This window comes from Lissotriton vulgaris, chromosome 11, assembly GCF_964263255.1.
Source record: "Lissotriton vulgaris chromosome 11, aLisVul1.2, whole genome shotgun sequence".
Lineage (NCBI taxonomy): Eukaryota > Metazoa > Chordata > Amphibia > Caudata > Salamandridae > Lissotriton > Lissotriton vulgaris.
In genome coordinates, this window is record NC_141699.1 from 150,739,087 (window position 1) to 150,754,647 (window position 15,561).

General features: G+C 45.4%; 1 protein-coding gene across 1 annotated transcript in view; it reads right to left on the reverse strand.

Moving 5' to 3' along the window:
* The window catches only part of CFAP251 (cilia and flagella associated protein 251), a 663,510-nt gene that overhangs the window by 609,658 nt on the left and 38,291 nt on the right, over positions 1–15,561 (reverse strand). The window contains exons 3-4 of the mRNA XM_086942981.1: positions 9,539–10,651; positions 1,929–2,069 (exon numbers count right to left, since the gene is read on the reverse strand). Of these exons, the coding sequence (XP_086799107.1) occupies positions 1,929–2,069; positions 9,539–10,651 (1,254 nt within the window). The remainder of the gene's footprint in view (positions 1–1,928; positions 2,070–9,538; positions 10,652–15,561) is intronic.

The window sequence follows — 15,561 nt, forward strand, 5'->3', positions numbered from 1 at the left end:
CTATATATTTCTCACACCAAAGATTCAATGTACAACTCACATCAAAGATCTAGAATAATCTTTGTTTTGAGGCAGAGTCACAACTTTGAAGAACATATTGGAGCAGACCCTTTTGATGGAGGCACCGTGTGTTTTGGTGTTCTATGACGCTGAGAATGGAGCTGGTGTTTCTCTCTGTAATTGGAACTCTTTTCTTTAGATCTCTCTCTCAGATAGTGTGTTCCGGAATATAGCACACTTAAAAAGGTTTGATGAGAGGCTGATATTTCTAGACTCCTTTTTTTCTTTCTCTCATTTGCTCTGCCTTCATGTGTTGTGTCCTGACACCTTTCCTGTCTCTTGAGCGTTCTTTTAGAGGTTTTCTTATAAATGTCAAGGTTGAGCTAATTCTCAACAGCTATAATTTTGGGGCTTAGGCTTTAGACAATGATCCCATGGTCTTCGATGGATACCTAGAATGCTGTCAGTGAAAAGTATAATAATCATATATTTTCTCCCTGGATCGCCCTCTGTGGAGGTCCTCTGAGACTGTAGGCACCATCCCAATGTAAGCAGAGCAATCCCAAAAAGCTTTTTCAGCTTTTTTTGTTTCTCCTTCATCATTGAATCCTCCAATTTGCCATGAAGTCTTATTGCCTCTCTGTCCTCAAGGATATTTTTTTGAAAAGTCACAATACTTGATGGACTGAGGAAGGTAGACACATACTTGGTGTAGGTCTGAAACATTCTCCCCACAGATGAGACAATTACCAATTAGAGAAGACAGTCTGACAGGAAAACTATCTGAAGAGAGGGGAAAATGTTTTGCTCAGCTTGTCAGGTGTACAATACATTGAGTAAAAGTAAGAAAGAGAGTTGTGTGAGAAACTGCTCATGCAGGAACAGGCGTAAAAAGACTCAATGTATTCCACAATCCCATTCACATGATCAAAAAAAACACTGACTCCCTCCCTACGGCAACTGCCATTACAGGATGTCATGAATAGTGAACGTCCTTTGAACCTTAAATAGATAGATTTATATCATAAGAGTTAAAAATTAACCTATCAGACTTCACTTTTCCTCATTACTTCAAATGTAGGCAACAGTTGATGTTAAAGGTGCTGCAATGTAGTTTTAAGACAATTTTATGGCACAACTAACAGTCTGAAATTCCGAAAATCGTGTCGGGTATAGGCTGCTGGATGGTGCTCTGCTACTTGACTATATTGCACTTTTTACCATCTTTGTATATTAATGGACATATATATTGATATGAAGGGTTCCATTGTTTCTGCAAGCAGCGCATATATTATTCTAACATTGATGACTATTGATGGAGAATACATGCAAATAAAGGCAAAGCAAGAGGGACTATGATAAAAAGACTATGATGTAATCACATTCCTCATTGTGATTATATGGGCATAAGGGTTGCCTTCTGGTGGCTGGTGTCTTCATATAGAAAAGTTTGCTGCCCATTGTAACTGCTTGAAAGAGAGTGGGCAACATAAGAAAGTTCACCAGTTCACAGGCAGATGTCTTGTCAAGAGTGGATCTTCAAAAATATTAACTCACTTTCTCTGTTCGCAGTCATTTTAGAAGGACATCAGAAATGTTGGAGTAACTCTTCTTCTCACACAATGTGATCAAGAGGGGAAACCTTGATAGGAACCCAGGTGTCTAGTAAATTAGACGCTAACAAGCATGACTTACCATTAATACAAGCTTAACCAGTGTTGTCATTCAAGGACCAGAGCCAAGTCAGGTTTTCAGTACACACGTTACATATACGTGCAAAAGATTTACTTTACAGTATCAGTGGTTATCTTGAAAACGTGGCTTGACTGAGTCTCTCAAATGAAACCTTAGATACAGTTGCTCCAACAGCATCCTAACATTCCTCCAATATGTAGGTCTCTGCCCTGCAGTGGGTTGAGAGTTAGTACCTGGAGATGTCGCTGCTGATTGAGGTTGAAATCATGCAGGACCGTGGTGTGAGCGCAGAAGTACGCAATCACCTTCTGATCTTCATCGTGGAGATTGAAAACAGGAAGATTGCTGTTAATGCCAAATGCCCAAGTCATATTCTAGAGATAAAATACATAAATAGTAACAAATTAGAAATGCATTCTGCTACATGACCATAAACGTTCTTCATAGAGGTCAGTAGAACATTCCAAACATATTTGCAAGGACTTACTCCAAGTCCTGTTTGCCTTTTCTGCTATTTGCTCATTTTTTGCTGCCAATCTGTTATCTTTTTTATGTTTTTTATCATATGATAATGTTTGTTTAAATTTCAGTTATGCAAATGGAAAGATGGCCTGATCACAGCCTTCCTACAAACAAAACAGTCTTGTAGGGATGATTTTTGAAATCGAAATGTAATCCTTTGTTGAAATTACAGCCTGAAGACCTCCTCAGAACTCCCCTGCCCACAACGTCTCTCAGCTTTCTTCCAGGTGGTCAAGCAACTTCGATTGGCTACCTTCAATGAATCGGAATAGATCTCGGTTATAAAACCATTCTGATTAGCTGCTGAATAGCCTTGCCCCAGATTGCTCATCCTGTCATGGACAGTCGGTGGCAAGATGGGCAGGCCATCAATCAAGCAACAGTACATGGCCCACAGTCGAACACTAGTGTGCATATCTCTTTGTCCTCAAGTGCAGAAATACATTTCTGAAAAGCATTTCCCAGCCATCTACTTCTGCTTCTTTCAGTCAGAAAAACATTCACCCATCAATATTTAAGAGGCCATGGAATATTGAGTTGGAGCCACATGAGCTATAGCCCAGTTTCACCAAGTTTGAGGAATAGCACCTTCTTTAGGATGGACTCTTTATATTGCTGTTGGAACACAAATAGCTAGAGGCTCCTGCCACTTGAAGTGCACTCTCTGCAGGAAGAGTATTTGGGCCAACTCTAGAAAATTATAGAACAAATGCATTTGGAGCAGCACAATTTGGTGAACATCTGTGGGCATGGGGGGTATAACCCAATTCAGTATGCTGAAAACGTATCTGTAAAGCAGATGATGGATGCATCAAGAAATATCTTCGATCCATCTCGCACAGGGACTTACTTCTATTACAGATATCTTGGCAATGGTCACTGAGTAATGTTGATATTTAATTGGCGTTTTCAAGCGGACTTCCCTGCCACAGGCTTTATTCAGTGAACCGAATGTGACATCTAAGAGCACCTTAATTAGAAATAGAGAAACTGAACTTGGGGCCTGATATAGAGTTTGGCAGATGCAATACTCCATCATAACTTGGATGGCATTTCTTCCGTCTTCTACAAGTGGCCTTATGTATAATGCACTTGTAACAAGGAGGACTGTATAATTGTCACATTTGTGGCGGGGAAACCCATTAACCAAACTCATACAGCAAATCTATCCAGAAAAACAATATAGCTCTCTGCTTGTTTACACTGAAAGAGTAAAGGTTGGTTGCCCCTAAATTATTTGGCAACCAGATGGAAAAAAGGGCAGGGTTTGGTTTGTTACTGCCTAGATACAATATCACACTCACAGAGAAGTAAGTGTCCATTAAGGAAAGAATGCATGAAAGCAGTTTGGAGAAGATATTAATGGTAAATGCTTTACAAAACAGCTATGGCGAGCATGACCACACTCCAAAGTTACTCTTAAAGTTTGACTTGGTGCTCTCCCAAAACAGCACCCAACAGCTAAAGATTCTGCTGCCACATGTGCAGAAATGGTATATAGTTCCATGCTGGTGGGTTACTCAAATATTTTGATCAATCTCATAACAGTAGGCCTCAGGTCTTTCACCGTACTTCATTTAGTTATCTCTTACATTTCTTTAAAAACAGCTAAGTTGGAGCGAACATCACTGAATATAGGCAGGGCATGTTTCGAGAGATCTTGGGGGAGCCAGTAGACTTTGACATTCGCATATACAGAGCTTACAGGGTGGGACTGGCGCGGCGCGCGGCGCTCCTCCAAGTCATCTTGGCTTTCCTACCAGACTTTCCATTAGAAGAGATGATCCTTCGTGAAGCGCGCTAGAAACAACCTCTCAAGTACCAAGGGCACTCAGTGGCACTGTCCCAAGACCTATCGGCCATCACCCTTCAAAAAAGGAAAACATTTAAAGTCGCTCCGATTGATCTTCAAATGGAACAGAACCTTGCACCAGATGAGATCCCTCTGGGACACCTACGCCCTGCTAGGCATTGAGCAAGACAAGGGATCTACCTCACCAGGACCATCCCAGCGACCGTCACAGGGAGAATGGCAGAGGGTTGGCGGTAGACGCTCACCTAAAACGGAACTGAAACCAGGCCCATCCATCCTGGCACAGGAACGGGCTTTGGCCATTCAAGAGGTGTCCAGAGACACATCGTCCACTGAGTTATCTGCGTGGTGTGGTCGCTTTGGCACTACGACAATGCTGGCCCGGGGGGGGCTGGCGGGGGCCGGGGAGGTCGCCACTGCTACACGCTCCTATACGTAACTTTACCACATGCCTGTGTTACGTGTTACCAAGCCTGGGACAATGATCCGATGTTGGGGGTTTTCTGTTGGGGTTAGGGTAGGGGGAGGAGAGGAGGGGTTTGGGAATTCCGATTTTGGGGAGGTTTGGGGGAAGGGCTCAGGTGGGTTGAGGAGTTGGATAGTGCGGGAGGGAGGGAACCAGTGTGCCGACAGGGTCAGGGGCCAGCAGGTGATCTGCAGCGTGGGCGTCTTCCAATAGAATGGGCCATTTCTACACTCCATCGGTGAGGTGACTGGGGCCACGTTACGCGTTATCACTCTGAATGTGAAAGGACTTAATACCCCCATTAAGCGGAGGGCGGTCCTATCATACTTAGAAAACTCAGGCGCCGCTATATGTTTACTTCAAGAAACCCATCTACTCACCAAAGACTAACACAGGATGAGGTCCTGCACATTCCCTCAGCAATTCTTCTCCACCGCCGACAAAAAGGCGCGAGTGGCAATACTATTTGCCAAACATTTTCATGGTCAAATTGGGGACAAGGTCGGGGAGATTAAGGGCAGACTTCTCGCCAATAGCATTAAGGTAGGTGACATGTCCTTAACAGTGGGATCCCTGTACGCCCCTAACACGAGTCAGGAGCACTTTCTTAAAAATGCCCTGTCAGAGTCTTTACGTTCCCGAGAACACTTTCTACTCATAGGGGGGGACCTCAACCTGGTTATGGACAGGGAGAGAGATAGGTCTGGCCACCGCTTCGGCAGCACAGGCGCACTTTCAATGGCCCGGAGAGACTGGTTGGTACAGAGGGGGCTGGTGGACATGTGGCGGGCTAAGCGCACTGGGACCTCGCATTACACATTCTATTCTCACGTGCACCACACATACGCCAGACTAGACCTCTTCATAGGTTCCTCAGAGTTGCTGGCTAAGATGGAGGAGGTGGACATCATCCCAGACGCCATTTCAGATCACGATGCAGTGGAAATCTCAATTAGGGTCCCACTCACTAAGGCATCACAGGACCGTGGAGGTTGAGGGAAACCCTATTGCAATGCAGGGGGGTAGTCCAGCAACTCCATAAACGCATGACTGACTACATTTAGTTTAATGACCGGCCGGACACGCCTTTGTCGGCCGTAAAGGCAGTGGTGAGAAGAGAATTGATTGCCATTTCAACTCAAAGAACGCAAAGACAAATGAAAATCATTAGCAGCCAAAGTGGTTGAACTTGAAAGGTCGCACAGGAGCTCCAAGAATCTGGAAACAGCTGAAAGCCGCAAGGGCCCAGCTGGCAGGTCTAGACATAGACAGGGACGAATACGCAGCACTCAGGCTCCGGCACACGTATTATGTGGATGGGAATAGACCGGGACGACTCCTTGCGAGTGCGCTTCGGGCCAAAGTCCAGAGGTCCAAAATCTCAACCCTACACGATAAGCACAGGGACAAGATACATGACAAGGTGCGGATTGTGGAAGAGTTCAGGGAATATTATGCATCCCGTTATAGTGCAGACCCCCTCAATGACAAGAACGCAGAGGCCTACTTACAAGACGCAGCCACCGCCGCTCTCAACGCGGAAGGTGCAACGTCGCTGTATGCACCTATCAGAATTGAGAAGGTGGTTAGTGCAATCTCCCGTCTTAAGCCCCTGAAATTCACCTGGCCAGGACAGCTTCTCCTCCGGTTTTTTCGAAGTTTTTTGCCCCTTACTCGTACCGATTCTTACAAAACTTTTTTATTAGTTTCAGGGGCCCGGCTCCATCCCTTCTGACATGCTGAAAGCTGACATCATAGTGCTGCCTAAACCAGGCAAAGATACCACCCACTGCTATGCCTACAGGCCGATCTCCCTACTTAACTTTGACCTCAAACTCTTCACGGGGGTGCTCGCCTCTAGGCTTGGGCCATGTCTTCCAGGTATTATAGAACCAGATCAATCAGGCTTCATCCCTGGTAGACAATGTAGCAATAACACTTAACACATTCTCCATTTAATAGATAAATCCCGCTACCAACAGTCAGACTTCGTGCTCCTATCCATAGACGCTGAGAAAGCGTTCAATAGCGTGGATTGGGGCTTTCTCGAGAAGATCCTGGTACACTACGGTATTGGGGAACACTTCAGAGCATGGGTTACAGGTTGCTATCATCGACCACAGGCATGAATCCGAATTAACGGACTGGGCTCAAGACCATCCGAAATCCGGCGCAGCACTAACAAGGGTGTCCAAGGGTGTCCGCTCTCACCCCTCCTCTTCACTCTCTATATAGAACCATTAGCGCAAAGGGTGAGAGACAACCCCAACATTCGCGGCACAACCTTTGACTGGGAACCGCACTCCATTAGCCTATACGGCGATGACATCTTGGCAGCGCTCGACAATCCCGCGCAGTCAGTGCCAGCGTTCTTAGATGAGGTGGAGGCTTTCGGAAGGGTGTCAGGCCTCAGGATGAATAAGGGGAAGTCGATGTTATTGCCACTTGGCAGCAATTCCCACGCCACACACGAGTCAACCCTGCACAACGGGGGACTATTGGTTCAAACGCAACTCCCTTACTTAGGGATCGTTCTCACCCCGTCGACTAACCAAAAGGGTGCCCTAAACTACTTTAAAGTTACATCACAGATCCAAGGGGATCTCAGGAGATGGCAGAAACAACCCTTATCCCTATTAGAGCGTATCGCAGCGGTACAAATGTCAGCGCTTCCCAAAATACTATACATTTTTCAAACTATCCCAGTGTTACCCCCAGTGGGGACCATCAAGACTTTGCAGGAGGCATTACAACACTTTGTCTGGGCAGGGAAGAGACCGCGAATGCATAGAAACCTGGCCTTTCAAGGGCCGGATGAGGGTGGCCTGGGGTCCCCAACCTGCAGCAATATTTCCAGGCGGCACAATTGAGGTATCTGTTGGAATGGTACAGGCCTGAGTCAGAGGAGAGATGGCTCTTCCAAGACAGGGCAATGGCCCAAACCTCACTTTGGAAAATACCATTCCTCCGCCGAGTGCACAGACCTAAATATCTTCAAAAATCACCCATTACCCGCAGAGTGTTACGTGTATGGGACTCGGTGGCAACTAAAAGGGGGCTCACAACATTACCGTCGCCGCTAACTCCTTTGCTTGACAATGCTGATTTCGCCCCAGGTACGGACACTCACATGTTCCCACAATGGCGTGGATCTAGTTGCAGATCGGCAGGTCATCTCTTTGACCTAGAGGGATTCACACCACTTTCAAAACTGCCACAGCTCAATGACATTGTTGCTCCGCAGCGTTTTCAATACTTTCAATTTCGGCACTGGTTAACACACCCTGAGGTTGGTCCCTTAGTTGGTAGGAAAATGACAGGATTTGAAAAATGGCTAGCTACCCAAGATTCAGATCGCAACTTTATTACAGATCTCTATAAGATGCTCTCCCCACCTCCTGAGACACATCGTTCGGCAGTCCAGCGGCGTTGGGAGGAGGAGCTGGGATGAACGCTCACGACCCGGGAATGGCATTCAATATATTACAGGGCCAATCACACAGCCAGGAACACAGTAGGCAGAGAGAAAGCTGTGAAACTTGCAACTTACTGGTATCTGACCCCAGTTAGGCTGCGCAGAGGCAACCCATCCCGCAGCTCGACCTGTTGGAGAGGGTGCGGTGAAAAGGTACACTGACACATCTTCTCTGGGACTGCAAAGAGGTCACGGCCTACTGGATGTCTGTTCTCAACGACGTAGACACCAACTTTGACACCGAAATTCCACGATTTCCAACAAACACTATTTTGGGACTCCCGAACACGCTCACGTTCCCACTGAAATCCCCCAGGGGGTGACAGATGGGTCTGGCACTACAGGCAGGCTCACAGCACATCCTATCCCTTTAGGGAACAAACACACGGCCCACACAAACGGGTTGGTTACACGAATTCTGGCACACGCTGGGATTGGAGCGCATCCAAGCCACACTCACACAATCCTCAGCCTCTTTCCACACAGTCTGGCAGCCGGTGTTATGCCTCTTATCAGTGGAATTCAACGAAATAACATGCCCCAAATACCTTCGCCTACTACGCCTTACTGAGGCGCAACACGCTGACACCGAGCCCAGGTCAGAAGCACCATAAGTCTATCATACACACGCCACACCTAGTTACACATCTCGGCACACTGGTTGGGGTAGAGGGTGTTCTTGGGGAAGGGGGGAGGGTTTTGTTTTCTTTGCTTTTCCTCGTTTGTTCTCAAAAGTACTTTATGTCTAGGTACACTGGACGACACAGAGGCGAAATTCAAGGACATTTGTCGCACCAGAGGGCTCCCGAATAAAATGTTCAGATCAATGTAATGAGCATATTACAGTCAGCCCATAGTGTAACATTGGGGATTCACAACAGAATTGCAATGTATTTGTTCTTTTCTAAAATCAATAAAATAAATTTGAACAAAAAACAGCCAAGTTTCATTATCAATCAACTCCTTCAGAGCAATAGAGTTGTCTTTCAAAGTATTATCAAATAGAATAATCCATTTGTTTTGATGTAGCGTATTATAATTTTGTTCAGTGCATGAAATGCATGAATCTCGCACTCGATTAATTTCTCATATAGCATAGACAGTACACCATTACCGTACAGTTATCTTTCAAAGTATTCCAGAACTTCAATGCATACTATGGAGATGTAACTGAATGTGCTATATGAGAAACTGAGTGTGAGAGTCAAGCATTACAATCACTGGACCGGATTATTAAAAACTACATATACACAAGTAGATCGTTCCTTTTGATAATACGTGTGATGAGAAATCTAAGGCCTATTGTGATTGAATTGTTCAAAATATTTGCAGATCCCCCAGCGTAAAACTATAAGCTATTAATGCTCGCCGACAAAGCCCTTGGCAATATGATGCTTACCATATACTTTTGTAAAAGATGGCGATTTAAGCAATATCAACTGCTGGTGAGCAGGGGCAGGCATGTACTGATTATCTCATATAAGAAGCACACAAAAAGATAGGTCTAAATGGCTAATACATGCAATATGATTCATAACATTATGGTATTAATCAGTGGAATACTCACAAGTGCATCTGTCCCAGCAGTGGGGGGTTCTTGCTCAAATATTGTTTTTGGGGTTGCAGTGTACACCAAGGAGTCTTCCGTCGGAAGTCTGCAATAAATAATTTGTTCTTCTTCAAAACTTTCCACTTCTGAGCAGACTTCTGTGACACCTAAAAAGGATTTCTCGTGCTGTACATCTACGAAGGACGTTTTTTGCTCTTCGCTCACCCTGACATCAGAAAGAGACTTTTTCTCCTGTTTGATCTCTCCCACATCTAAAAGGGACGTTTTCAGGTGTTCCATCCCTTTCACATCTGAAATTGACTTTTTTTCATGTTTGATTTCTTTGACATCAGAAATTGATATTTCCTCATGTTCAAGGTCTTTGATATCTGAAAGAGACGTTTGCCTTTGTGCAAGCTCTGTGGCATCTAACACAGACTGTTGCAGTTTTTCAATCCCAATGACCTGCGAAGCGGACTTCTGGACCTGTTCGATCTCTAGGGCATCTGAAAGGGAAGTCTCCTCCTGTTCCATCTCCTCAGTACCTAAAAGGGAAGTATCCTCTTGTTCCATCTCCTCAGTACCTAAAAGGGAAGTATCCTCTTGTTCCATCTCCTCAGTACCTAAAAGGGAAGTATCCTCTTGTTCCATCTCCGCAGCACCAAAAAGGGAAGTATCCTCTTGTTCTATCTCTACTGTTTCTAAATGGGGCATTTCCTCCTGTTCTGGCTCTATGACATACAAAGGGGTTTCTTCCTCCTGTTTAATATCCTTGACATCTAAAAGTGACATTTCCTCCTCTTCAGTCTCTTGGACACCTGAAGGTGATGTTTCTTCTTGCTCAAAATCAGAGGCAACTTCATCTTGTTTGAGGTCTGTGGCATCTGAAAGGGAAGTTTCCTCTTGTTCAATCTTTGAGGCATCTGTAAGTGACTTTGGCTGCGATTCAAGGTATTTGACGTCTGAAAGCGATGTTTCCTGCGGTTCATCTGAAGGTGATAGTTCACTGTCCATTTCTGGAAGCTCTGCATCTATTTGCGGACTATAGATAGTAGCTTCAGATTGCTCATATTCTTCTCCAAATTCTCCCACTGTTTCCTCTGAACTTTCACCCTTGTCTACCACACTGTCCTAAAGAAACAATAATTTTAATAAAAAATCATCTGTTGTAAAAAAAATGAAAACTCACATGAATTGTCAAACACTTAAACACTTCTTAAATATACATGTATATCTTAATACTAAACACAAAAATTAACTACCCAAGTTCAGTTTTCACCCCTTTGTGATGTCTATCATGTGTATGCTGCCCTTAGGGCTGGGATGTGAAATTGAAAGTGCATTCATGACAAAAGTGCTATTGCTCATGGTCATAACTGCCCTACTCCTCCCTTGATGTTTATTTTGTTTCACCCACTCTAGATAAGTTAGAAATATATATTCTTAAGTGATATATATAAAATACTTAGCTATTTGAAAATAGTATTAAGAGTAGTGAAGTTGTGGCATTGGTTGTCACCAGCTGTAGGCTCTCCAACCAGTCCCTACAAGTATACTACAGACATCACAACTATACATGAAATCAAGCAAAGAATATTGGCACGAGGAGACCAAGTTCAGCAGAAATCACCCTAGCACAAGTGATATTACGGAGTCCTTTCAGAGCATGCAAGGAAGTCTCTCCCTGCAGTACTATAAGAGATATGGGTCCATTAGAAGCTTGAGTAGTGAATGAGCATCCGATGTTCACGATAAAATTGACATCCTATCCCAAATACTGAGATTCATCACTCCCTTTTCCCCTATGGACTTCTGCATATCAGATTTGAGAGGGCGAGGGTAGGACACCGATGATGATCAGTCACCCTGTCCAGTGACATCACATCCAGGGCTTTAGCATCAGTACATGAAAGTGAATGAGTGAGTCAGAGAGTTTCCAGAAATACTGTAGTACCGGGGCTCTATGGTGGCCATCAGTGGTTTCTGGGACTTCAACTATGGCAAAGAAAACCAAGTACCCCATGAAGGTACCTAGAGATGAGGGTAGGTTGGGCCGATGCAGAGTTCCCTGTAGTACAAGAGTCCTCCAAAGAAAGAGTAGCCCATTCTTAGGAAGTACACTATGCACTAATGGAGGGCATTCCCTGTGCATGGTGCACATATTGAGAGGGTGCTGAGCTAATTTAACGTTGAATAGACCACTCCATCCTGCAGGAAGATGAAAACAGTGGAATAACTTTGATTGATGTGGTCATTATAAAATGCACTTACTTATGGAATGGCTAACTAACTTGTTTTATTGAAGCTTGGCATGTGAGCTACAATGACTCCCTACACCTGGACCATTGGGCCCAAAATAGGGTTCACAAGCGGTTAAGGAGGAGACCTTTTTCTTGCAAGACCTTAACTTGACATTCTACTTACAATCCATGGGCCATTGAATCAAGAAGCATTTATTGATAAGGTACATATGCCTTGACGGTTTCAGGTGCCGATAAGTGAGCACTTCAGTACAGGTGGTTGATGTAGAGCCACAATTACTTTAATTGCCAACAGTCTCAGTTACTCTAAGAATAGAGGATGCCCATCTCCCTGCTTTGCTCTTCATCTGTGCTGGGCATTTCAGCATACCAACCAATGACCAACTTTACACTATATGGAACAAACATGAATAAGTTAATTAAAGGGACTAGTCAAACGGTGCAGGTTTTGCTAAAGGAGATGAAGGAGGGCAGTATAAAAATGGCCAACAAAACAACAGGATCAATTATAAAATTCTATCATCTCGGTGCAGAGGAAGACAATTATTTTGCAGGGACTGATTAATGGAATACAGAGGTCAGAGATCTAGTGTTTACCATCTAAGGTGAGAACCATGGTGGGGGAACAACATGAGGCCAGTGGGACTTATAAAGTACAAAGAAGGGTGGTTCTACAACATGTCACTCTAAAGTTTGTATACAGGACTTGCACATTTCTGACCTTCCTGAAGACAGTATCTGTCCCCAAGACAAATAAAGGGGATAGACCAGTCACCATTCCTGCACATATCGTGTACTTCCAGCTTCGGACCACAATGATCAATGCACACAGAAAGACTGGTGTTGTTACGGCTTTGCCATTTAAATCGCCAAATGCAGAATAGAACTCTGTAACAGATTCTGGATGACGTCAAACATTCTGTCCTATTTTTATATCTGAAGGTTCAAGCAACATTCCAGCTTCATCATAATTAATTCTTTGTCAAGCCTTTTGAGCCTTCAGGAGAGTTCATATCATTTTTATTTAATTTTATTTGTTTTAAAGGTTTTATATAGTGCTGGCTAGACCAGAAGGTATCAGAGCGCTTTACATGAGTGTCAGATTATAGTTACAAGTTACATCGATTACAAAGGTTACAAAGTTATTAGAGCATGACAACATAGTTACTTGTAAGGTCGAGATATACAATAAGCACAAATACGTAAGGGAAAAAGCAGGCAAGGAGAGAAATTATGGGGAGGGGGGTAGGAGCAGGGGAAGTTGACAGATAATGAAGGCGGGAAAGAGGAGGGGAGGGTGAGAGACACCGCATGGAAAGAGGATGGGAAGGGCGACGGGGACACAAACCTGTAGACGATTCAAAGCAACGTCCAAAGTCCAGTAAGCTGTGATCCCAGAGGAAGTGGTATCACTTCCCTATCTCTGTTGCGAGAGGTTCCCTTTACGCAGTGGACTCTCTCAGAGGGGTCCCTGAGACTCCAAGGCCTACATACTGGCACCTTCCCCAGAAAGGGAAGAGGTAGTGCTTTGGCAAGGGGTGCCATGCTATACCTCAGCTGTGAGTGGCTCCCTTGGCTCAGTAGACTCTCTCAGCGGGTGCGCTGAAACTCCAGAGTATAAATATTGGATCTTTCCCCAACAAGGGGAGAAGGAGTCCTTAGTCAAAGGGCAGGGGGCTATGCAGAGTAGCAGGAAAGGGGAGAGATTCGGGGAGAGGAGATAGAAGCTAAGGAAGTAGACAAAGAGAGAAAGAGTACTAAATGGAAACATATTTAATTAATGAGTTATTATATAGAGCTGGCCAGACCCGAAGGAATCAGAGAACTTTACATGAGGAACAGTAATGTTGCAATTTACATCAGTTAAAAATTACATACATATCAAGAAAAGCTTTTAAAGAACATAGGGGACAAGGTGAGTGGAGCAAGGAAGGGTAAGGGGATAGGGTAAAGGGGTAGGAGGAAGATAGCACGTAGAGACGAGGGGAAAATATGGCCAAGGTCCAGTTGGGTAGGTGACGGCAGGGGGCGGGGGGCCACAACCTATCTCCTCTTTAACTATCTGGTAGCTCCACCAGGCATCAGCCAAATCGCTTGGTCTCCACAGTCTGGGGTAAGTTCCGGAGGTTCCAAGTCCTGATGGGTAACCAGGTTAGGGGATAGGTTCAAGGTCTGGTTAGTGTCCAATTGTTGTCTCCGGGAAGTAAAACAACGTGGAGGGGACCACTATGGCAGCCATCTTTGGGTCAGGCAGGGGACTGTACTGTACACTGGTGGCCATCCTAAGGTCAGGCAACAGGTAGTTAGAGTCAGTATCCAGGACAGCGGCCGCCAGAGAATAATAGTCCCAGCCCTAGAAGGGACACATGGAAACGGGGTCCCAGCCTACCGTAGCTCCTGAGATCTCAAAGATGCAGTGACAGGATCAAGAAAAAGACAACTCCCAGCGCGGGCACCATTTTGGGGTCAGGCAGAGCTCCACGTGGAAATCTTTCCTCATGCACCAAAGGAAAAAACAGTTTCAAATGATGTTGGGAACCCATCAGCCTGCGTACAGTTGGAAATTTTATAGGTTTGAGGCTTGGGTGCTTTTTCTCAGAGCAGGGTGGCAAAGTAGGAGACAGCTCTACAATAATATCCAAGAGATACGAGTGTGATGGCACCCGGAGTATGTAGTGGCAGACAGTACGATAAGGGTGATGGTAGGCGCTGAAGGCAGATGGAAAGAAGCCACTGTAGGCTGCAGAGGTAGCTGGGGCTGGTTATTTGGGGGGGGGGGCGGATACCCCTAACGAATCCTGGAAGTAGCGGAAGAGTAGGGTATCTGGCGAAGCAGGCAGTGAGAGGGCCCAGGGAGGCGACGGTTATGGCAGTCAATGGTATGTTGGGCTGATGCAGGCCTGTATGATAGCGTAGCTGTCTCTTTGCCCGTGAGGTGCGTGTCACTGGGCCGTGTTGCCCACAGGAAATCCCACTGCTCCCAAGATATTATTATTATTATTATTATTATTTAATTTTATAGAGCGCGTAGTCACCCGTAAGTATCCCAGCGCTAAAATCAGTACAACTAGGAGTCAGCAAGGGAAGGGGAGAGACAGTTTAAGGGAAGAGGTGGGTTTTCAATTGCTTCCTGAACCGTAGGTAGTTGGATTCGGTTCTCAGGTAGTGCGGTAAGGCGTTCCAGAGACGTGCGGTGTGAACCGAGAAGCGTCTTCCTCCTGTTCGGGCCTTCTTAATTCTGGGGGTGACAATGAGGCGTTCCTGGTCGGAGCGGAGGGATCTAGGGGCTTTGTATGGTTTGATAAAATTTTTTAGGCTTGGGGGACCATTGTTTTGGAGCAATCTGTGTGCTAGGCAGAGGGCCTTGAACATCACACGTTCTCTGACCGGAAGCCAATGGAGACACTTCAGCGCTGGTTTGGCTGAGGCTCTCGCCAGGGTGTTAGTAAGGATCCGGGCAGCTGCATTTTGGACCCTTTGTAGTTTAATTAATGAGTTTTTAGGGCAGGAGGGTAATTGAGGTTTCAGTGGCTGCTTGTGCCTCTTCTTTTGCGGTGTCCACAGCGGTGGGTGAAGCGGTCCTAGCAGGGGTTGAGGAGATCTCCCGGGCCGGTATAATTTGCAGTGGGTGGGACCTCAGGCATACGTCAGGAGCAAGGGTGAGGGGGCTGGAGCCTCGTGGCTCGCCCCCGAGCAGATGACAGTCCCTGTGTCCCAAATGCGAGGGCCTCTGGACAACTGCTGGCTTGTGATGCATGCAGATGGGCAACGCTTGTGGAG